The sequence below is a fragment of the Chiloscyllium plagiosum genome, chromosome 16, assembly GCF_004010195.1.
Source record: "Chiloscyllium plagiosum isolate BGI_BamShark_2017 chromosome 16, ASM401019v2, whole genome shotgun sequence".
Classification (NCBI taxonomy): domain Eukaryota; kingdom Metazoa; phylum Chordata; class Chondrichthyes; order Orectolobiformes; family Hemiscylliidae; genus Chiloscyllium; species Chiloscyllium plagiosum.
This window is the reverse complement of record NC_057725.1, coordinates 67,928,860-67,954,372: the sequence shown is the minus strand read 5'-3', so window position 1 is coordinate 67,954,372 and position 25,513 is coordinate 67,928,860. Positions and strand designations below refer to the sequence as shown.

The 25,513-nt window shown below is 39.5% G+C and overlaps 1 protein-coding gene across 1 annotated transcript in view; it reads right to left on the bottom strand.

Annotated features, from left to right (window-relative positions):
* Positions 1–25,513, bottom strand: part of LOC122558129 (mucin-6-like) — a 189,202-nt gene that overhangs the window by 103,394 nt on the left and 60,295 nt on the right. The window contains exons 7-9 of the mRNA XM_043706448.1: positions 12,692–12,877; positions 6,843–7,082; positions 1,165–1,321 (exon numbers count right to left, since the gene is read on the bottom strand). Coding sequence (XP_043562383.1) covers positions 1,165–1,321; positions 6,843–7,082; positions 12,692–12,877 — 583 coding nt within the window. The remainder of the gene's footprint in view (positions 1–1,164; positions 1,322–6,842; positions 7,083–12,691; positions 12,878–25,513) is intronic.

Below are 25,513 nucleotides of genomic sequence, written 5' to 3'. Positions count from 1 at the left end.
GCAGGGTCAGGTGAATTGGCCATGCTAAATTGCCCGTAGTGTTAGGTAAGGGGTAAATGTAGGGGTATGGGTGGGTTTCGCTTCGTCGGGTCGGTGTGGACTTGTTGGGCCGAAGGGCCTGTTTCCACACTGTAATGTAATGTAATCTAATCTAATCTAATTGAAATATGGAGTTTAGAGATGGATGGTGGAGGAAAGTTGGGGCCTTATGTGGGTAAAAGGGAGACACACTATCACTGAACCCCTTTTACTTACTGCAAAATACGACACCTACTAAGTCTTGTGGGCTTGGCTAGACTGTTATGAATTCATGTAATTCCAGAAGTGATCACCACTTCCAGTAATGCTGCTAAATCTACAGAGCTATAAGGTAATTAGACATCAAGAAGCTCCCTAGTGAGGGATTTCTTCCCAAATGCGAAAGTCTTGCCTCCTTCAGTCAAAATTCCAAATGTTAAATGACTGGGAAACACCTGGTGCTGGCAATGATACATTTCTCAACAACACCTTGGGATGGGAAACTATACCATCCAAAATTCATGCTCCATTTTTAACTAAAAACCAATAAACAGCACAGATCACCTGAACAAAAATTGCCAGATTTCTATAAGATACTGTATGCTTACAGTGCGAAAAATCACAGAAGTCCTCATTGAAAGATCCACTGACAGAACATACAAATTGGTGATAATATTTACTATAGTAGGTTATGCTGTTCTCGTAGTAGAATTGGATTCCACGTCACAGCATAAAGCTACCAATCACCTCTGTCAGACACAGGTATCTAAGCAAGACCTTCCAAGTCTATAAACCTACTGGAGATATATTAATGTTCGGAAGCAAGAAATTTATCTATTGTTTCCAATCTGTATTTTCTATTTTCTCTTCCTTATCATTTTCAAGATTATGCAAAATGCAAGCAGTTCCCATTAGAAAATATATTATACGACATGAAATTTTCATTTCAGAACTAATAAAAACTAATCTCTTTAAGAAATGCATTTGAATTATTTTTCTCCATTGTACATACAATACAATTGAAATATTCATAACTTCTAGTACATTGTGTTGGCAACACAAATATCCTAATTTATTTTAACAAAAAATATTAAAGCTTAATGTTAAAACATTACAAGTCATTCAAACATTGTTTTTAAAACTTACGACAAAAGTCAGGGGTTCTCCAATCAATGCAAACGCCAGCATCTAAGCATGTCTTAGCAAAGGCTGCAACAGCATCACACAGACAATCACAATCTCCAATGAGTTCACAACCACATGCATCTCTGATACATTTATCATAATATGGACGCCATTGGAGCTGGAAGACAAAATATAAAAAATAGAGCGAAAATTATGGGTGACATTCATTTTCATGTTGGTTGAGTTAATTAAATTGGAACGAGTAGCTCCAATAACAAATTCATAGCATGTATTAAGGATAGTTTCCTAGACCAATATATCATGGAGCCAACCAGGGAACAGACTATCTTGGATCTGGTAATGCGTAATGAAACAGGTTTAATAAATTACCTCACAGTAAAAGATTCCTTAGAAAGTAGTGATCATAACATGACTAAATTTAATATTCAGTTTAAAACTGAGAAACTTAGGTCAGAAACAACCATGCTAAACTTAAGGGAATGATAATAAAATGAAGATAGCGTCATCCACTGAATATTGATTGGATGAAAGCAGGCAGTGGCAGACATGTAAGAAGATAATTTATGACTCTCTGCAAAACTATATCCCAGTATGGAGGAAAGAATATGTGCAAGTGGCCATTCTATGGCCACTTGCACATTATGTGGCCACTTATGCATTGCAAATGATAATAATGAATCATATTATCACAGAATAGCTCTTGTTGCCTAAAAATATAAACAGGCGATGCCACACAGCCAGTGCATTACTGTTGTATGTTTTGAGACTTGATTCTGAACTGGCTGGTCACACAGCCAGTTTGTTACTGCTATTCCTTTTAGAGGAGGATTGCTGAGCTGGCTGATCTTCACAGTCAGTGTAAAGAAGAAAGAAAAAAATGAAAAAAACAACAGTAGATTTAGAATCTCCTTAGTTCTGGGGACTGACTCTGAGCTGGCTGGCCTGTCATGCAGCTAGTTTGTTACTGTTTATATTGTTTGAGAACCCATTTATAAGCTGGCTGGCCACATAGGCAGTGTATACTGTTGTACTTTAGTTCTCATTAGGGAATTGTGTTTTTTTAGTTTAAACCAGGACAATGGTGATTTTGTTGCAGGGCTTGGCCCTTGCACGATGGTTTTTAATGTTTGCACTTCATTTTTGCATATATTTTCCTTTATATATTTTATCTTTACAAATGGTTTGTTTCTCTATGAGTGAGCCTGGGCCTCTGCGTGGACCAGGCCTCTGTGGAGACTGAACAGCTGCATGTGTGATGTGAGGTGTGCATTTGCTGCTTTTCTGGAGTAGACTGTGTGCTTTTGAAGGTCAGTTGTTTCACCTGCATTGTGTCTTGCGTGTCCCTGAATCTAGCAGGCCTTACTGGGAGCCAGACAGCGAGTACGTTGTTCTGAAAGCCAGAAAGTTCGTAAGTAGTTCTGAAAACTATCACCCTGAGAGCCAGAGGGTGGGTAGGCCATTCCAAGAAACTTTGACCCGGGGAGGTATACGGACATGCTGTCCTAGAGATGGCCTGAGGGTACATAGAGCTGAGAGGTGTGTAGGAACAGACTGAGAACGGGAACATGCGTTTGTCGGTTCATTTGCATTTCGCTATGAATTGGCTGTACGGTGATGTTTGGGGTCAGGTTTTGCCATTCCCATGTGAATTGTTTATTGTTAATTGTTGACTGTTTTGTATTTTGTGCAGTTTTAATAAAATATCATATAAATAGAAGATTTAGAATCTCCTCAGTTCAGGGGACTGACTCTGACCTGGCTAGCCACACAGTGTGTTACTGTTGTATTTGGTAACTGATTCCTGCGATTGCTGGCCACACAGCCAGTGGATACTGTTGTATTTAGTTCTCATTAGGGAACTGTGTTTTATGTTATTTCACTGGCTGGTGGCAGCCTGTGTATTACTCTTTTATTTGCTAAGCAAGGATAATGATGATCTTGTGGCAGGGCTTGGCCTTTGCACTGTTGTTTTTAATGCTTGCACTTTATTTTTGCATGTGTTTACACCTTTTTTTGCTTGGACTGAGTCACTGTGAGTCATCGTACCTTTGCAAATGGACTGTGTCTCTGTGAGTGGGCCTGGGCCTCTGTGGATGGACCAAGCCTCTGGGGAGACTGTGTGTGCTGTGAGGTGTGCGGATTCTGCCCTTCTGGAGTGGACTCTGCCCTTCTAATGGTTGTTTCACCTGCACTGTGTCTTTTGTGTCCCTGTTCGTTATTCCAGGTGTATTCTATTTAGAGTGAACACTTGCCATAATGTGGCAACTATGTCTTAAAAATGGGACTGTTTGTCTTCTCCCTCAATCCAGAGCAACAGGTAAGTAAGCTCCACATTTCTGAAGAGGCCAGAATTAGAAGACCAGTCCCAAAATATGGAATACCATTACAGCACAGAGAAAGGATCAAAATGCAATTTGACAGTGATTGCTGATTCAATCAGGGTCAATAATAGTTATAAATCTTATTGTTTTTATTCAAATACTTGGTACCACACACTGTATTTTGAACAAAAACTGGTTGTGGCTGCTGGTGAAGACAGAAATTGTACATGACCAGTACAATCAGGTGAGGGCACGAAAATGGCAAATGGATTTCAATGTGGAGAAATGTAAGGTAATGCATTTGAAATTAGCAAACAAGGCAAGGGAGTGTATAATAAATAACAGTATTCTGAGAAGTATAGAGAATCATAACTTCAAAAAAATGAACACAACAAATAAGATGAATAGACCACACAGCCTTTCAAACTTGAGCTCAGCCAAGCATTCATATTGAAATTTTTTGACAACTGTATTAACTAAGACAAGGCTTCATTACGAATGTCTGGCTGAGCTCCAAGAATAATTAATACACTTAGGTTTCTGCAAGCACTGTCTGGTGCTGCAAAGGCAAGTAAAAATTTGTTTGATTGCAAATAAGCTGCTGTTTCTTTGAACACATGAGCAAAAAAATTCATTTACACAACAGTAAGATGTCTGAAGAGGATACAAGCTTCTGACATTGATACTGTGAATAATACTTTTTTAAGCCATTGTAACAGAGTCATTTTTATCGAAAGGGTATTTTCAAATCCTCTACTTATTGTGTCAGTTTCAGAAACATTTCAAAGACCACTCCAAAGATCCACCTGGCCATTAACTTATTGGTTGTCTAAATATTGGATACCAGGAAAATAGGTAAGGCAAATGTATTGGAGGGCATTAGGAAAAACAGGATATGAAGTGCGAAAAGAAGATATGGGGGACATATAAGGCCATGAGGGATACAAGAGGTATGGTATATGGGGTAGGCAGGCACTGGAGTAGGGGATTGAGAGTTTTTGCGTCCATTGCAAGTAGGCTAATTTCTAGCAAGTTCAAGTTATTTTATGGATTGCAGCAGCTAAAAACGTATGCTCATTTCCACTTAAGGGCAACCAGTTATGTGCAATAAATGCCCACACTTTTCAAAGAAATGTTATTTAAAAAAAAGGCATGCATTTTAGGCTGATAGTCTCAGCATCTACTCATTCTATTGTGAATCCATGGAATGCATTGCCAGTGGTGGTGGTGGAAGCAGAATTATTAGGGACTTTTAAGCGACTGCTGGACATGCACATGGATAGCAGTGAGTTGAGGGATGCGTAGGTTAAGTTATTGTATTTTATATTAGGATTAATCCTCGGCACAACATCGTGGGCCAAAGGGTCTGTTCTGTGCTGTACTTTTCTATATTTTATTATCACATTGGTCCTACTACAGCAAGAGCAGCAGGTCCAATTCCATTCCATCATCACCCTGCAGGCAGTAGTTTCCTTAACAAAGACTGGTTTCCAGAGGTAGAAACCTTTCTAAGTCCCAATAATTGTCTTCCTTATGAAAAGCCAGTTCATTAATTGCATTTCTCTTAGAGGGTGTCTAAACTGCTGAGCATTTTCAAAATGTTCTGATTTGTATTTTAGGAAAGAGGTCACTTGGAAATTGCAGGTCTAGGTGGTTGGAGAAACAATGGGATCTTAGAGTACAAATGCATAAATCAATAATTTTGCATCACAAATCAAGGTTATAAAAAGACACATCAAACAACAGGTTTTATACCTAGAGGAATTTATTGAAAAATAGGGGAGTTCTGTTAATCCTGTATTGAACATGGGCTAGATGACATAAGTGTACCAGATGCAATTCTGGTGGCCATAATGGGAAAAAAAATGTGTTGAAAAAAGTGTAGACAAGATTTATAAGGATGATACCAGGAATTCTTGGATATAAGTATCAGAAAATAATTAATATGCTGGGTCTTCTGTGTTACAATAAAACAAAACTGAAGGGCAACTTGATAGAGGTCTTTTAAGATTATGGACATTTTTGACAGAGTGGGGGCAAATATAACTAGCAAAATCAATATAAAACAGTTACCAAAAAATCCAATTCATAGAAAGGGTCTAATGATGAAAATGTGTAACTCCTGCACAAATAATGATTGACACATTTAAGGGGAAGGAAAGAAGCTCAAGTGGAGCCAAAACACCAGCATAGATTATTTGGACCAAATAACCTTTGTGCTATATATCTCAGTTATTTATGTATAAATGCATGACCATAAGACAACAGTGTATCATTGCAAAAATTAAAAAGATTAAGAGGAATAACTTTCCACTTTGTGGTATGGACATTGATCTTTGAAATTTTGTTTACCCTGCAAAGAGTTATATTTTTTTCACCCAAGTTATACTGCTTTTGCCTGTCTTGATTGTGATAGAATCTGTGTGTGCCTGGGGATTTTAAGAGGTATAATTAAAGATACATAAAATATAAATACTTTTGTTTCACTGGTCTTGTTGAAGTAATGTGTTATAACAGATGGTTTCTTTTTGATACTGAAGAAGCTTGGTGGGAAATTATTTTTTTCCAATTCACAGTTAGTCAGGTAAATTGGTATTTTTGGTGATTTCATTGGTGTTCAGTGCATTTATATATCTTGCAGAATGTTGAGGTACTGTGGGGCATGATTATTAACACTTCTCAGTTGTCATGGAAGTCACCAGCAGTGCAACTTGCTTTACAGCCCATTTTTGTTATTCATTTAAATCATCCTACTTGATACCATATTACACAACCTAATTTTCTTTTGTATAACATGTACCAGCTTTTCTTTTGTCACTCGAACTTTCCTGAAGTTCTACAGCAGTTGATAAACTCAAGAAAACAGACAGACGGTGAAATATATTTTATCTTATAATTCTCTAAACTAGGTATGTTCATTTTGATCTTGAGTTTGTGGTTGATTTTGATTTTCATCTGTGACACCTTCTTAAGCTAAAAGTCACACAACACCAAGTTATAGTCCAACAGGTTTTTGGAAGCACTAGTTTTTGGAGTGCTGCTTCTTCATCAGGTAGTTGTGGAGTATAAGATCGTAAGACACAGAATTTATAGCAAAAGTTTACAGTGTGATGCAACTCAAGTGATGTATTGAAAAAGACCTGTATTGTTTGTTAAGTCTCTCACTTTTTAGAACAACCATGTTGGTTTCAGTTCTTTCACATGTAAATCCCAGAATCTTTTTTAAAGTTACATTCTCAAGCGAACTTTAACAATAGGTGCCATGTCAGCTCAGATAATGCATTGAAGGTGTGAGGTTAAGGTCTGTCTGTGTGAGCTATTTTAATAATTACATTTCAGATTGTCAAAGATACTCACCAAATTGTGGCATGGTTCAAACACAACACTCTGAATTATTTTACAACGCTTTTCTGCCCAGGACTTGCGATATGGATTTTTGGCACACGGATAAATAACTTCAGTCACATCATCACACATGGGATCTTCTTTCCAAGAATTTACAAAGTTCATTAAAGTGAAAGCTGTGTGGTGGCTCTGAGTTATCAATTCATCTTTAATATTACCATTGGCATTGCCACAAAGTCCACAAACTGAAAGCTGAGAAAATATAAGAGTGTTATTGACTTTTAATGTGATTCAGCATGTATTTATTTTGACTTCAGTTGTATAGGTGCACAACCTTTTATCCGAAATGCTCAGGATCAGCTGGTTTTCGGATTTCAGAATTTTTTTGAATTTCAGAACAAGTGACAGTTTGATGGTGAAATTTTTAGAACTCTCATCAAACAGCAGACGCACTGTGAGTAAAACAGGCCCTGAAACAGAATTGAGGTCTGCCAGTTATGGGCCACGCCCCTACACGTCGCATTTAAGTGACATGCATTGAATGGGTGTGGAGTTGGGTTAACTGTTTGCATGCCAAACAACCTTGTTAATGAGTAAAAAAACTTCATGAGTAAACCTTCGGATTTTGGAGCTTTTCGGATTTCGGACAAAGGGTTGTCTACCTATATTAGTTGTAATAGGGAGAATGTACTATCTGTCAATAACAGTAGAAACTGATGGGATGGCTAAAAACTGACTGTCCTCAGATGTTGTTCTTATACATATGACATAGCAATAGCTCAAATCATCAAAGAAGTAGAGTGTAACATATGTATTTTAAGATGAAGACATGTTGCATTTTGGACACCTCTTCCTCCTGGAGGGGCTGAACTATGAGAGCCTTAGGACAGGAGGAAAAAAAAACAATTTGTTAAAGAGCAAAGACAACAGCCAATAAGTTATAAATAACTTTTGCCACCCATTTAGAAAGCCAAACATGATTCGAAACTTGAGAAAGCGTGATAATAATGATTATCCTTTTCCAACCATTTAAATCATCACATGGTTATCTCAAATGAGAGAGAAGTCTATGGCTGTGCCTACAGTCATTTCATTAAGTGGAAATATGTTCACAGCATTTTCTTTGGCAATCTGGTTAACAGCATGGCCGCTGTTCCTGTGAAGTCTGCTAATTTTGGTGTTTATGATTTAATGTTGAAATCTTGCAAATGGGAAAAGATATGGCAATTGTGGCTCAAACTCAAAAGTTTAGCAGTCAAAAAGTACTTGGCATTTAATGTTATAGAAAACATCTTTGGAAATGGTATCTGAAAAGCTAGTTAGCCAAAAATATTATAAGTTAGATAAACTGACCAGCTGTTGTTTTAGGTCATTGTGAGATACATGCTCTATCTCTGCAATCAGATTCCCTCCCAACCACCAGTCATATGTGGACACCCTACTCAGTCTCTACTGTCTCAGAAACTGGGGAATTTCACTAGCTGTAAGATTGGAAGCAATAAGCACAACCTTAGATGCAATTTGTAACAAGCTTGGCATTGGTATGTGCTCATCTAGATTGGGAGATTAAGGCAGCTCTCCAAAAATAGACAATGTGAGAGAAAGCAGGTGTGGCAACATCGATGGAGAGGGAAACCAAATTAGTGTTTCAATTCCGTTATTACAATTCTTCAGTACTGTCATATTGGACTTAAAACATTAACTCTGTTTTTCTCTCCACAGATGCTACCAGACTTAACAAATTTCTCCAGCACTCTCTTGGTTTGTTTCACATTTCATGATTGCCATAATGCTAAATGATATGAGGGTAATAACCTTGACAATTGTAAAAATAAAAAGTCTTTGTATCCAGTCACAAAAATCAGCATTCTCATCAAAGAGTGGCATGATAAAAAGAATACCATGGTGAAAACACTATGTTTGGAGGCATGGTATATAGGGAAATGTGGCTGTCTGGATACAGAATTGGCTTTCCCATAGAAGACAAATGATGGTAGTAGATGGAAAGTATTCAGCCTGGAGGTCAGGAGACAGTGGTGTTCCACAGGGATCTGTTCTAGAACCTTCGCACTTTGTGATTTTTATAAATGACTTGGATGAGAACGTGGAAGGGTGGGTTAGTAAGTTTACTGATGACACCAAGTTTGGTACAGTTGCCAAGGGCTGTTGTCATTTGCATCAGGACATTCACAGGATGCAGAGCTGGGCTGAGAAGTGGTAGATAGAGTTCAACCTGGAAAAGTGTGAAGTGATTCATTTTGGAAGGTTGAATTTGAATGCAGATTACAAGGTTAAAGACAAGATTCTTGGCAGTCTGGAGGAACAGAGGAATCTTGGGGTCCACGTCCACAAAACTCTCAAAGTTGCCACCCAAGTTGATAAGTTTATTAAGAACGCGCATGGTGTTCTGGCTTTCATTAACATGGGAATTGAGTTTAAGAGCTGCGAGTTTATGTTGCAGCTCAATAAAACACTGGTTAGACCACACTTGAAAAATTGTGTTCACTTCTGGTCACCTCTTTTTAGGAAGGATGTGAAAGCTTTAGAGAGGGTGCAGAGGAAATTTACCAGAATGCTGCCTGGACTGGAGGGCATGTCTTATGAAGAAAGGTTGAAGGAGCTCGGGCTTTTCTCATTGCAGCAAAAAATGATGAGAGGTGACTTAATAGAGGTGTACAAGATGATGGGAGACATAAATAGAGTAGATAGCCAGGAACCTTTTCCCAGGGCAGAAAGGGCCATCACAAGCGGGCATAATCTTAGGGTGACTGGAGGAAGGTTTAGGGGAGATGTCAGAGGTAGGTTTTTTATACAGAGTGGTGGATATGTGGAATGCAATGCCAGCAGTGGTGGTAGAGTAGATACATTAGGGACATTTAAGCGATTCTTGGATAGGCACATGGATACTAGTAAATGTAGGGTATCTAGGTTAGTTTGATCTTAGAGTAAGATAAAAGGTCAGCACCAATCGAGGGCCGAAGGGCCTGTACTGTACTGTTCTAGATTCTGACAATGAGATATTTGTGGTAGCAGCCATGTGATGACAAGGCCTGTTATGTGGGAGTTGGGGTGAGGACATGGGTGAAGGTGCTAAGGCCCTAAAATTATTGAACTCAATGGCTGCAGGCTGCCCAAGCAGAAAATGAGATGCTATTCTTTCAGCTTGCACTGAGCTTCACTGAAACATTGCAGCAAGCCCAAGAAAGAGTTAACATTAATTTTGCTTTCTCTCCACGGATGCTGCCAGACCTGCTGAGCTTTCCCAGCATTTTCTGTTCTTGTTTCTGATTTCCAGCATCTGCACTTCTCCTGTTGTCTTTAATGAACTTGAGTTGCTTTCCTTGGTACAGAGAAGATTGACAGGGTGAGGACCACGTATAAAATTATGAGGGGCACACATAGGGTAGGCAGGAATAAGCTTTTTCCCCGGTAGAGTGTTCACTGACCTAGGTGTGCAGATTTAAGGTAAGAGGCAGAAAGTTTAGATGGGATATGAGGAAATAAATTTCACCCAGAGAAAGGTAGGAAACCGGAACTCACTATTTATAAGGGTGGTAGAGAATAGTCAGGTGTTTGTTTTTGAATGGTACATACTGATAGCCAAATGGTATTTTTCTGTGCTATAGGCCTTTATGACTCTATAAGCCAAAACATTCCTCAAACTGAAACAACAGGCTGAGTATTAAAAGTATTGACCCACTAGTGGCAAAGAACGGTAGGGTGCAGGCAAATTGGAAACCCACAGGTTAGCTCTGCTGTATCACATTGCCAAGGACCTGGGTTCAATTCCAGTCTCGGGCAACTGCCTGTATGTAGTTTGTACATTCTCTCCATGTCTGCGTGCGATTCCAACAGGCGCAAAGGTAGAAGACAGAGGGTGGAGGTGGAGGGTTGTATTTTAGATTGGAGGCCTGTGACCAGTGGAGTGCCACAAGGATCGGTGCTGTGTCTACTACTTTTTGACATTTATATCAATGATTTGTATGTAAGCATAAGAGGTATAGTTATTAAGTTTGCAGATGACATCAAAATTGGAGGTGTAGTGAACAGCGAAGGTTACCTCAGACTACAACGGAATCTTGATCTGATAGGCCAATGGGCTGAGAAGTGGCAGATGGAGTTTAATTCAGATAAATGCGAAGTGCTGCATTTTGAGTAAGCAAACCTTTGCAGGACTTATACAATTAATGGTAAGGACCTCGGGAGTTTTGCTGAACAAAGAGATCTTGGAGTGAGGTTCATAATTCCTTGAAAGTGGAGTCACAGGTAGATAGGATAGTGAAGAAGGCATTTGGTATGCTTTCTTTTATTGGTCAGTGTATTGAGTACAGGATTTGGGAGGTCATATTGCGGCTGTACAGAATATTGGTTAGGCCCTTGTTGGAATATTGTGTGCAATTCTGGTCTCCTTCCTATCAGAAAAATATTGTGAAACTTGAAAGGGTTCAGAAAAGACTTACAAGAATGTTGCCAGGGTTGGAGGATTTGAGCTATAGGGAGAGGCTGAACTGGCTGGGGCTGTTTTCCCTGGAGCATTTGAGGCTGAGAAGTGACCTTATAGAGGTTTACAAAATTATGAGGGGCATGATTAAGATAAATAGACAAAGTCTTTTCCTTGGGGGTGGAGGAGTCCAGAACTAGAGAGCCTAGGTTTAGGGTGAGAGGAGAAAGACATAAAAGAGACCTAAGGGGCAACTTTTTCACGGAGAGGGTGGTACGTGTATGGAATGAACTGCCAGATGAAGTGGTACAGGCTGGTACAATTGCAACATGTAAAAGGCATCTCGATAGGTATAGGTATATAGGAAGGGTTTAGAGGGATATACAGGTGGAAGTAGATTGGGTCGGGATATCTAGTCAGCATGGACGGGTTGGACCGAAGGGTTTGTTTCTGTGCTGTACATCTCTATGACTTTACGCTCCAGTTTCCTCCCACAGTCCAAAGATGTGCAGGTTAGGTGAATTGGTCTTGCTAAATTGCTCATCGTGTCCAGGGATGTGTAGGCTAGGTGAATTAGCCATGGGAATGAAAGGTTACAAGGTTGGAGCGGTTGGGATGCTCTTTGAAGGGTTCGTTTGGACTTGGTAGGCTGAATAGCCTGTTTCCACACTGTAGGGATTCTATCACATTTTACAACAGTGGGCTGTATCTTGACTTAATTCAACCACAGAACAAAGTCCAAGTCTGTTTTCTCTGAACATCACAGAGGTATGAGAGCATGATGATTACCAACATTTGTCATGGAAAGAGGTATTATTTAAGGAAGCCCCTAGAGATGCAATAAAGGCTGCATCCTGCAGTGAATGTGAATAATTCTTAAAGGAAATCAATGGAAATCGAGTGAGTTTTTTACCCCTACACAAATTCTACCATAGAGGTATTGTAGAAGCAGTAAGAGTCCATCTATGTAAACCAAACAGGTTTAGTTAGAAGTTACAAAATCAATGAACAACAGAACAGTAGGCCCCAGAATCCACATACTCTACCCCAAAAGGTTTAACTACCTCATAAAGCCATTATGTCGAAGCAAGGTTTGCTGAATTTGATTCCTATCAAATAGCAGCTTGTATAATCAATCCACCTTAGAAATGAAATTTGGCATCCAACTTTAAATGCATGTGTACTTTTATTCATTAACTGGCAGTCGGCCTAATGCTTCCAATACATCTTGTAAAATCTGACAAAGGTTGTGGTGAGCAGATAGGTAACGAGTACGTCATGCACTTCGTTTTATGAACGCCATTGCCTTCAAACTCGCCGGCTAAAGGACCTTAAAGTCCAACCCACTGTGACAGGGATAATTTGAAATTGGCAGCATTTATGACTAACAATTATACACACTCAAGGTTTGGTTATTTACCTGTGATGATCCAGCAATCTGGATATAAGTATTCATCCTTAAGTTCCATGTCACTATTAATTGAAGACTTTCAAAATTTCCAAAATAAAATATTAAATACATCTGATTGTGAACGACAGTGAATTTGCTAGTTGCATTTTCAGGTATGACTTTGTAAGTGCCATCTGTCATTTTGATTAGAAAATCCTGGAACAGAAATATATGGTGATGATAAGATGATAAATAATACTATACAAAAATTACTTCAATTTGTATTTTAAAAATCTACAACTGTTCCACAAGCATGATCATTTAATCTGACATTAAATTTTATTTAATTAAATACTGTCTTATTTGGGAAAAAAAAGAAACTCCCAACAGGAAGTCTTACTTGATGAGGTGGATATCAAAAATAGAGCTAGTGCGCAATGACATCAGATATTCAATTCACACTCATCAGAGTAAAGTTCTCACTAATAACTGTGTGATCACTGAACTAAATCCTCTAATATTTTGAGTCTTTATATACTTCTGTAAGTAGAAATAAAGCAAAATTCTGCCTTTCTTATTGAACATATGGGATAAATTTATTTGTAGATTGGAACCATTTGTGTTAGTATATTTTGGTTACAGTGGGAATGACCAAATTCAACTGCAAGTATATCTGAAGGCACTGATTTGATTTGTTCATGCTGGGGTCAGGCAGATTTCCAAAAATTGCATTCTGTATCAACAGAAATTTGCTGATATCCTGTTCCTAAATCAATCTTCCAGCAACAAGTGTTGGGTTAAGCCTGTATTTAAATTGTGAATAAAAACAAGTTCCAAGTAGTGATACTGAGGTAAAGTTCCATAGCGAGCTAAATAGCTTGGAAGCATGTCGTCAAATTTTGGGTTGACTTAATATTTCTTCAATTTCATTGTCTTTGCTGAATGCCTCATCATTAGCATCCCAACAGGAGTGGTAAGAGTTTCAACAGCTGAATAGAAACATAACTTGACCAGTCAGTTGAATATCTGGCTATAACAGCCCTAAAAGAATGCAAAACAGAATAGCTATATAAGCCAATCCAAAAAAATCAGGTTTTTTTTTACTAAAGTCAGTAACTATGACCAGCAGTTATTTTTAACTTTCCAAGAAATGCCTTGTTGAAAATAAACTGTTAATGTGTCTTTTCATTTGCCTTTTAAAAAAAAATCCAAGCATTCACAATCTTCAAACTTATGTACACGAAAAATATTTAACATGAAGCCATCAAAACAATATTAAGAGAAAAACACCATTTTAGCATTAGTCAGAGCTCCTTTTTATGCATAAGTCCAATTTTCTTCATGTGTTCTTACAATGTAGATGGTTCTAAAAAGACATATTTATTAGCAATCCATAAGGAAATGGGTGGTGAGCCATCTTTGTAATCACCCGTAGTGACTGAAAATATATCCAGTGCTGTTGGAGATGCACATATCCCAACAATTGGGGATTTCTGAGTACACTTTTGACTTTTTCTTATTCATTCAAGGGATGTGGGTGTTGATGGTTAGACCATCATTTATTCCTCAGAGGGCAGGCAAGAGTCAACCACATTGCTGTACGTCTAGATTGGGTAAGATCATCAGATTTCCTTTTGCTAATGGATTACCCAGAGGAGTTTTTGTGACAACCTACACTTGTTACATGATAGCTTATAGGTAGCCTATTATTTTGGATTTTTTACTGAATTCAAAGTTAATCACTTGCCAAGGTGGGATCTGAATGTATGTCTCTAGGATATTCACCTATGTTTAGTGACACCCATCTAAACAAGACAGAATACTAAACAGACAGCTATATCAACATTCCATGCCTTATCCTCTTATTGGCGGTATGTGTTTTCCTTCTCCCCAAAGTGAATTCTGTGCAGATATATTTGTGTGTATATTTGTTTGTTTTTGATTGTGTAGAGGGGTAAACATATTTTAATTTTACAAATTCTGGGTTAACTAATTCTGCACCTTCAATGAATGGCTTAAACACTAAATTGTTGATTTAAGAAAGGTATTGGATAGATCTTTTCTAATGTAAGTCCAATATAAGGAAAGAAATCCCAAGCTGTGAGCCATAGAGTAGTGTACTGGGGAACATAGGTTTGAGAAAAAATCCCCATAATCTAAAATACTGGGCAAAATCCTGGACTTTTCTAATATCTAAATACAGGAAAAATCCCTGGCTCAGGTTGCAATGAACCCACAACAGATCCAGAATAATTTTCTGTCTGGGACTATTGTTCAGCCTGGAATTCCAATTTACTTCTCCACTCTAAGAGAACAATCAACCAAACCTAACACTCGGTAGTTCGGTTTGTAGACCGAAACTAACTTTTACACCTTGGGCTACACAGCATAGACGGTACGGAAGCTACAAACATACCCAACATTCAATCAAAACGAATTCACAGAGATATTGAGCATTCAACTTCAATTGAAATCTATTCACAAAGATACTGGACATTCGACTTCAAACAAAATCCATTCACATATACTCATGATGATCAGAAAACCAATTAACTTCAAAAGGAACACCAGAAACACAATGGAAAGCACAGATTTGGCGTGAAGATAAGGGGCCCACAAACAGTATAATTGCAGACCCCTGGGTCAGTTATCCCAGAAGCATTTCAAAGCCTGTCAGTGATCCCATGAGTTATACCTGGAGGCATTCCAAACAGCTATCTCTGGAAGAAGAATTCTAATAGCTAATGCCACCGCCTATTTCCAAGAGATATCTCTAGAAAGGGGAACCCAACAGCAATTCCAAAAGCTATTGACACAGGCCTATTCTGAACGAGGGGAATCAATGACAAGTAACCATGACTAGCAGATAGGAGTGGCACGGTGGCTCAGTAGTTAGCACTGATGCCTCACAGCACGAGGGACCTGGGTTTAATTCCTGTTTTGGGTTACTGTATATGTGGAGTTTGCACATTCTCCCCCTGTCTGTGTGGGTTTCCTCCGGGTGCTCTAGTTTCCTCCCACAATCCAAAGATATGCAGGTAAGGTGAATTGGCCACACTAAATTGCCCACAGTGTTAGATGCATTAGTCAGGGGTAAATGTAGGGGGGTAGGTTACTCTTCAGAGGATCGGTGTGGACTTGTTGGGCCAAATGGCCTACTTCCACAATGTATAGAATCTAATCTAATCATAACTGACAAACACCAAAAAACACCGATCCAATAAACATTACAAGGCCTCAGAAACATCCTTAGGTGAAAACCAGGCCCACAAAACCAATAGCAAGTAAGGAAAATCAAATACTTACCTGATAGACCCAATGCGCATCTTAACGCATCAGTGGACTCAAACCAACCTGAAAGGCATACACAGTCCAAAATCTTCATCCAGACACTGGATACAGAAAGTGGGAATACCCAGGCATATTTCAAAATTGCGTTTTCCTCAGTGATGAGCTGAAACTCCCAAGACCCCAAAGCTTCTGACCTAGCTTGCAGGGAGGGGAAGGTGAGCTGTGACAGTGCAAGGGACCCCGAGGTAGGAAGCATGATTAAAGAATTCTGTGATTAAAACTGTTGCTTTTAGGTTCTAATGGTGTTTAATCTAGCTAAGTGTATTTAATAATATTAATGTCTGTTGTATGATTGATTGTGTCAATTTCACTCTTTTTTGCACGTATCTTCATTTCTTGTATCATATTTACTTTTCATATTTTAAATAAACGCAGTGATTCTCTTGATCTGAAACACTTGTCTACTGCTTTCTTCATTCCCTAAATAAGTCCAGTGTCTAGAACCATGGATCTTGGAATGATTCAAACTGCTTAAAAATCAGAAAAATACTGATTGCAAACCAGAACAGTAGAAGGAAGAGTCCATTGTCCCATCTTTGACATAACAATATCTTTAATGAGTTGACAATGTAAGATCATAGACTCAGAAGGCTATTTAGCATATCATGTCATAGCAAGCTACCACAGCTTCCTGCACTAGGTCTGCAGTGTGGCAAGGCACAGCTCTTTGGGTAGACATCTGACCACTTCCTAAATGTGTTAAGAGTTTTGTCTCTACTCCTCTTTCAGTCACTGATCTTGAGTCCTTACCATTCTCTTGGTGAAAAATTGCTTCCTCAGTCATGATTTTCATGTTGGAAGACTAAAACATTCCCAAAATTGCTGGGATTGCAGACTGACAAATTTTCACTTGGGATTCTGCTGACAGAAATGCCAATGTATGCTAATACAGAGATAGAAATGAAAGTAGACAATCCTGGAATGGGCTTGAGAAAATGTCAATTTCCATTGCCATCTTTGTTTGGCAAGCGGTTCCACATCTGCAACAATGTTAAGTCCATTTTGAAATGCGGGCTGAACTTTGAATAACAAATACAAATGTCATTGTTGATGAAATTGCTATCCAGTAGTACCTTGATATCATTGTTATCGTTAGTTCATTATGACGTAAACTCCCAACCATTGAAGGCTCCCCTGAGCTTTTGCTTTGCTGCCTCAGATATTCAGATCTGAGACTCCAACATGCTCTGTACCGCTCTATAAATAAGAGTCGGTGCGCTTTCAAGTACAATTCAGTAGCACATACCACACAGCGCTACCTCTGAGCACAACTCACAGCCTGCTCCCTTCAGTCAACTCTCAACTTTACTGCACCTCACAGCATCCCCATTCCCACAATATCAACCCTGGCTTCTACTAGCTTCACATTAACCTTACAAAACAGTTACTTTCAAGTAGCTCTGGCCCTAAGAATTTGTCAACTCATCAGCATCACCTCATGGCATGCTGGCAATCACACAAAACAGTGAGACAATCAAGCTTATTCATGGAAAACCACAAATTACTTATCCTTTACTGTCATAACACTATAACAAACTAAACAGATGACCATACGAGGTGAAAACACAAACTAAATTCATTTACTCCAATGTCTTAATGTCACAGCAATCCAGTAGCCAAGAAAGCTAAGGCTCCTAAGCTTCATATTTCTCTGACTTGGGCAATTGATGCTGGTGGTGAAATAAGGTAGGCCCTGATTGTCACCAAAGGACATGGTTGAAGATATCGAAGGTAGAGAATGTCAGTGTTCCTTCAGACTAAGGCTGTCATGTTCAGCAGAGGTAAATCTACCTTGGTGATTTTCCAGTCACGAATAAAGTTTGAGAAGCATGTGTGTATCAGGGTATCTGAGGAAATAGCAGAGGTGAACAGTCTTCTTTGGAGAAGGAAGCACATTCTAAACAAATAAAATATTGGTCTTTGACTCTATCCAAAAAAAAAGACCTCTGTTATAAATACAATACATATATTTGAGTTACTCGGAGGGGTTGATAATGGAACAGACCCCTAGTTATCTTCAGCAGGAAGACCTCAGACAATGGTCTTTTCTCACTGCACTTTGGTGGTAGCTGCCCCAAGCTTTAGTGCATCCCTCCACCATGTTGTGGCCATTTCGGAGGCATGGTAGAGCAGTGATAAGGACTGGTTATTGCAGTTTCTGGGATTGAGATATTTCAGTAAGAACAGAGAAACTGGTAAGGGGGGATGTGGCATTGTTAGTTAAAGGCAGTATTACGGTTGTAGAAAGGACTTTTGAGGACTGCTCTACTGAGGTAATATGGGCTGAGGTTAGAAAAAGGATAGGGGAGGTCACCCTGTTGGGGAGTTTTCTATAGGCCTCCGAATAGTTCCAGAGATGTAGAGGATAGAATAGCAAAGATTATCCTTGATTGGAGCGAGAGTGACAGGGTGGTTGTTATGGGGGACTTTAACTTTCCAAATATTGACTTGGAATACTATAGTTCAAGTACTTTAGATGGGTCAGTTTTTGTCCAGTTTTTGCAGGAGGGTTTTCTGACACAGTATGTAGACAGGCCAACAAAGCATGATTAGATTAGATTAGATTAGATTACTTACAGTATGGAAACAGGCCCTTCAGCCCAACAAGTCCACACCGACCCGCCGAAGCGCAACCCACCCATTCCCCTACATTTACCCCTTTACCTAACACTACGGGCAATTTAGCATGGCCAATTCACCTGACCTGCACATCTTTGGACTGTGGGAGGAAACCGGAGCACCCGGAGGAAACCCACGCAGACACGGGGAGAACATGCAAACTCCACACAGTCAGTCGCCTGAGTCAGGAATTGAACCCGGGTCTCTGGCGCTGTGAGGCAGCAGTGCTAACCACGGGTACTGGGTAAAGAACTGGGCCAGGTGTTTGATTTGGAAGTAGGTGAGCACTTTGGTGATAGTGACCACAATTTAGTTACATTTACTTTAGCAATGGAAAGGGATAGGTATATACCATAGGGCAAGAGTTATAGCTGGGGAAAGGCAATTACGAAGCAATTAGACAAGATTTAGGATGCTTAGGATGGGGAAGGAAACTGCGGGGGATGGGCACAATTGAAATGTGGAGTTTATTCAAGGAACAACTACTGCGGGTCCTTGATAAGTATGTATCTGTCAGGTAGGGAGGATGTTGTTGAGCGCTGAAGCTGTGGTTTACTAAGGAAGTTGAATTTCTTGTCAAGAGGAAGAAGAAGGCTTATGTTAGGATGAGATGTAATGGCTCAGTTAGGGTGCTTGAGAGTTATAAGTTAGCCAGGAAAGACCTAAAGAGAGAACTAGGGCTGAGAAGTGGCAGATGGAGTTTAATTCAGATAAATGCAAGGTGCTGCATTTTGGGAAAGCAAATCTTAGCAGAACTTATACACTTAATGGTAAGGTCCTAGGGAGTTTTGCTGAACAAACAGATGTTGGACTGCAGGTTCACAGCTCCTTGAAAGTGGAGTTGCAGGTAGATATGATAGTGAAGAAGGTTTTTGGTATGCTTTCCTTTATCAGTAATAGTATTGAGTACAGGAGTTGGGAAGTCATGTTGCGGCTGTGCAGGATATTGGTTAGGCCACTGTTGGAATATTGCATGCAATTCTGGTCTCCTTCCTATCGGAAAGATGTTGTGAAACTTGCAAGGGTTCAGAAAAGATTTATAAGGATGTTACCAGGGTTGGAGGATTTGAGCTATAGGGAGAGGGTGAACAGGCCTCTGTTTTCCCTGGAGCGTTGGAGGCTGAGGAGTGACCTTATAGAGGTTTACAAAATTATGAGGGGCATGCATAGGATAAATAGACAAGGTCTTTTCCCTGGGGTCGGGGAGTCCAGAACTAGAGGGCATAGGTTTAGGGTGAGAGGGGAAAGATATACCGAAGGGTCTGTTTCCTTGATGTACATTTCTATGACTCTAAGTTGTTGGTGGATAAGATCAAGGAAAATCCTAAGGCTTTCAATTGGTATATCAGGAATAAAAGAATGACTAGAATAAGATTACGACCCATCAAGGATAGTAGCGGGAAGTTGTGAATCGAGTCAGAGGAGACAGAGGAAGCACTAAATGAATACTTTTTATCAGTATTTACACTAGAAAGAGACAATGTTATTGAGGAGAAAACTGAGGCAGAGACTACTAGACCAGATGGGATTGCGGTTCACAAAGAAGACGTGTTAGCAATTCTGGAAACTGTAAAAATAGATAAGTCCCCCGGGCCAGATGGGATTTATCCTTGGAATCCTTGGGAAGCCAGGGAGGAGACTGCCAAGCCTTTGGCTTTGATGTTTCTGTCGTCATTGCCTACAGGAATAGTGCCAGAAGACTGGAGGATGGCAAATGTTCCATTGTTCAAGAAGGGGAGTAGAGACAACACTGGTAATTATACTCCAACGAGCCTTACTTTGGTTGTGGGTAAACTTTTGAAAAGGGTTATAAGAGGTAGGATTTATAACCATCTCTAAAGGAATAAGTTGATTAGGATTAGTGAACATGGTTTTGTGAAGGGTAGGTCGTGCTTCACAAACTGTATTGAATTCTTTGAGAAGATCACCAAACAGGTGGATGAGGGTAAAGTCGTTGATGTGGTGTATACGGATTTCAGTAAGGCATTTGATAAGGTTCCCCATGGTAGGCTATTGCGCAAAATACGAAGGCATGAGATTGAAGATGATTTAGCGGTTTGCATCAGAAATTGGCTAGCTGAAAGAAGACAGAGGGTAGTGGTTGATGAAAAATATTCATCGTGGAGTTCAGTTACTAGTGGTGTAACGCAAGATACATTTGAGAGAAACCCTTTCCCAAGCTTCCACATCCTTCCTGAAATGCAGTGACCAGAACTTTACGCAGTACTTCAAGCTGTACAAAACTCTCCTGCGGCCACACTTGGAGTACTGCATACAGTTCTGGTCACTGCATTACAGGAAGGACATGGAAGATTTGGAAAGAGTTCAGAGGAGATTTACTAGGGTGTTGCCAGGTATGGAGGGAAGGTCTCACAAGGAAAGGCTGAGGAACTTAAAGCTGTTTTCATTAGAAAGAATGTTGAGAGGTGACTTAATTGAGACAAAGAAGGGTTAGATAGGATGGACAGCGACAGCCTTTTTCCTTGATGGCCAATACAAGGGTACATAGCTTTAAACTGAGGGGTGATAGATATAGGAGAGATGTCAGAGGTAGTTTCTTTACTCAGAGAGTAGTAGGGGCATGGAACGCACTGCTTGCAACATTAGTAGACTCAACAACTTTAAGGGCATTTCAATGTTCATTGGATAGGTATATAGACGAGAATGGCAAGTAGGTGAAATAGGTTTAAGATTGGTTTCACAGGTCAGCAGAACATCGAGGGGCGAAGAGCTTGTAATGGGCTGTAATGGTCTATGTTCTGTGTAGTCCTGGACCTTGGAATATGCCAGCCAGCAACACTTGGTCAGGGTAAACTCCTTGTTCTGGAAGACCAACAAATATTGGGCAGAGCGAAGAGCATCTTTCACTGAATTGATGGTCCTCCAGGCACAGTTGATATTTATGTCAATGTGCGTCCTGGGAAACAGACTGTAGAGCAGAGAGTCACATATCACGGATCTGCTCTGGATGAACCTCAAGAAAAACCACTGCATCTTTCTCCGGATTTCCTTTGCAAAAACATTATACAGAATCGAATTGTATATGTGACAATGTATATACAAAGAGATTTTTATGAATAAAGGATATTTTTGAAATTAAAAAAAGTGCTGATCTCATGAATAGAAAGGAAGGACATCAAGAGACAGTTTCAGGCTCAGAGATTGGAGCAAAGTTAATGTGTCGCCTTAAGGTGAAGTCTAGCAAGTATTCATTTGAACTAAAATAAATGAGATGTAGTGTTAACAAACATATTAGGATCTTTCGGCATGCTTTCTGTGTGTTACACTGAAGATGTGGAAGAGAAAGATGAAAGTTATGCTCAGTACTCTCAGATCATCATCTTCTACTTACACACCACTGAAAGGGGGTACAAGATACAGTAAGTACAGCTGCCACAACAGAGAAGCAAGCAATGCAAATACAGAAGGTGTCGCAAAGATGTATGACAACTTAACCATGACAGTCCTCATAGATACTGAGCCGAGGACATCATCAGCCTACTTTCACCTTTCAAAGGTAACAACGGTTGTAATTATTGGTGTTCACAAGACAACACATTACTTTGATTACTGTGTGGATCACTGAGGTTTGTTATCTTTGTAGTTGGTAAATAATTTGCCTTGTTGACGATCTATTAATTCTATTTAATTAACTGTGAGGTGTCCACTATGCTGTTTGCAAATCAGTATCAAGTACAATTGATATGTATATGTAAACCAACAGATTCTCACCAGTGCCAGTGGAGAATTTTGCAGGATTCTGGCATGGTTGAACTCCTTGTCAAGGCCCATATTTTGTGATGCCAGGCATATAGAGTCACATAGCATGCAAACAGACCCTTCGGTCCAATAGTCATAGAATCCCTGCAGTGTGGAAACAGGCCTTTTGGCCAACAAGTCCACACCAAATCTCCGACGAGTAACCCACCGAGATCCATTCCCCTACCCTATATTTACCCCTGACTAATGCACCTCACCTACACATCCCTGAACACTATGGGCAACTTAGCTTGACCAATTCACCTAACCTGCACATCATTTAGCTTGTGGGAGGAAACCGGAGCACCCAAGGAAACCCACACAGACACGGGGAGAATGTGAAAACTCCACATAGTCGCACGAGGCTAGAATCAAACCCAGGTCTCTGATGCTGTGAGGCAGCGCTAACCACTGAGTCACTGAGCCACTGTGCCACCCCATGCTGGCCATGTTCCCAAATCAAACTATTTCCATTTATCTATGTTTGGCTCATATCACTCCAAAGCTTTCTTATTCATGTACTTATCCAAATGTTTTTTAAATATTGTAACTGCAAGTGCATTCACTGCTTCTTCTGGGCAGTTCATTGCACATACGAAACACTCTCCTGTATAAAAATGTTACTCCTCATGCCCTTCTTAAATTTTTCTCCTGTCACCTTAAAAATTTGTTCCCTAGTATTTAACTTCCCCAACCCAGGGAAGAGACCTTATTCACCTTATCTATACTCCACATGATTTTATAAACCTTTATAAGGTCATCACTCAAACTTCTATGCTACAGTAAAATAAATCCCAGCCTATCTAGCCAATCTTTATAATTCAAACCTTTCACTCCTGGCAACATCCTGGTAAATCTTTTCTGAACCCTCTCCATTTCAATACTATCATTCCTGTAGCAAGTTGACCAGAACTGTACACAGTACTCCAATAAAGGCCTCACCAACATCCTGTACAATCTCAAGACGACATCCCAACTCCTATACTCAAAAGTCTGAATAATGAAGGCAAGCATGCTAAACACCTTCTTAACGCCCCTGTCTACATGTGACACAAATTTAAAAGAATTATGTACCTGAACGCCTAGGTCTCTCTGTTGGACAACACTATTCAGTAGCCTACCACTGATTGTATATGTCCTGTCCTTGTTACAATAACTTACATTTTTCCAAATTAAACTCCATCTGTCGTTCCTCAGCCTGTTGAACCAATAGATCAAGATCTCTTTGTAATCTTAAATAACCCTCTTCACTGTCCACTACATCAATGTTGTTGTCATTCACCAACTTACTAATTATGTCTGCTAAATTCTCATGCAAATCATTAATATAAATGACAACAAAAGTGGATTCTGACCAATTTCTGCAGAACACCACTGGTCACAAGCCTTCCATCTGAAAAACAACCTTTCTACCACCACCCTTTGTCTCTTACCATCAAGCCAATTTTGTACTCAATTGGCAAGCTCTCCCTGAATGCCATGTGATCTAACTTTACTAATTAGTCTACTATGAAGAACCTTGTCAAAGGCTTTACTATAGTCCATGTTAACAGCATCTATCACTCTGCATTTATTGATGATTTTGGTTACTTCCTCAAATACTCAATCAAATTTGTGAGATACGATTCTCTCGCACAAAGCCAGGTTTAAGTTCAAAGGCGTTATTCCTCTGGAGAAGGTGGGACCTGAACCCAGGCCTTCCTGACTAAGAGGAGGTAGGAACAATGTCACTGTACTACAAAAGTCCTCTAATAAACATTCCAGTTTCCATATGACCTTTTCACTACTATATAGTTTTTAATCAATCTGTCCCAATGTGTTATGACAAACCCTGGAGGAGGTGGGAGTTGCACCCAGGCCCTCTGGCTCAAAGATAGGGAAATTTAATACTGCACCACAAAATCTGCAGGGGTCAACTAGAAAAGTATTTTCTAATCAACCTGATCAGAGATGTTAGTAGAAACCTCTAGAGTAGATGGGGCTTTAACAAAGGCCTCCCAGTCCAGGGGTAAGGACACTGCTAGTGCACCACAAAAGAGCCCCAAGGATCAACTGGAACTTATTTGTCTTACAATCTGTTCAAAGATGTTACTACACACCTCTGAAGCAGAAGGATTTGAACCTGGTCTCTTGCTCCAGGGTAGGGACACTACCACTGCTTTACAAAAGCCCTCATGCAGAGTTGATTGAAAGCTGATGGCGCTCATTCGAATTTGTAATTAGGGTCAATGTCCCAATCCCTTGAATCTGACTCGATTTGGATTTAGCCTCTTCCCTGTTTCCTTCCCTTTCCTTTGCACTTAATTTCATTAAATGGAAAGATCGGTGATTTGGTGGTAGAAAAAAAACATTCAGTTGTGTGTGCTAACACTTCCAGACATAAAAACAAAGTTCATGTCCCAACAGCTCCAGTGATATATAATGACATCTTTGAACAGATACATTAGAAAATGTAAGCTCCAGAGGAGAAGACCTGTATTCAGGTCCCATTTGCTCCAGGAGTGTGTCATTATTTTTGAACAGATTCTTAAAATATATAATGAACAGCTAGGCTCATTAATTGGTTAATATTATTACAGGTTTGCAAATAACAAAAAGAGTTGGGTTTGTTGGGCAATTTGATAAATTGGTAGTGAATTCTTAATATCTAAAACAAAAGCTGGGTTCATCTCAGTAGTGTTTTGGCTTCTGGATCGGAAGCAGTCCAGAAGGTTATTTATTTGGAAACCTGGATTCAAAAGCAGAGGAAAAATGGCACTTGGATATGTACAAATAAATCAATCAGAGACACAATGTTATAAAAATAGGAAGTACTGGAGAAATTCACCAGGTCCACAGCATCTGTGAAGATATAAAGGTTTCAAATCTAATATCACTCTTCTTCAGATTTTCAGAGTCAACATGATTTGTGAAACATGCAAATACAATGTTCTTTATTTACCTTGATTTTTGATTGTAGACTGCAATGAGAAAATAACTGTTTTATAAACTAAAAGTAGCTGAAGGATTACCACAGGTTTTGAAAGCAAATAATTTAACACCCAGTGTAAGCATGTTTATGCAGGTGCTGATTATTATTTCTATTTGTTTGTAGGATGCTGTAGTCTTTGGTGTAGTTCCTTG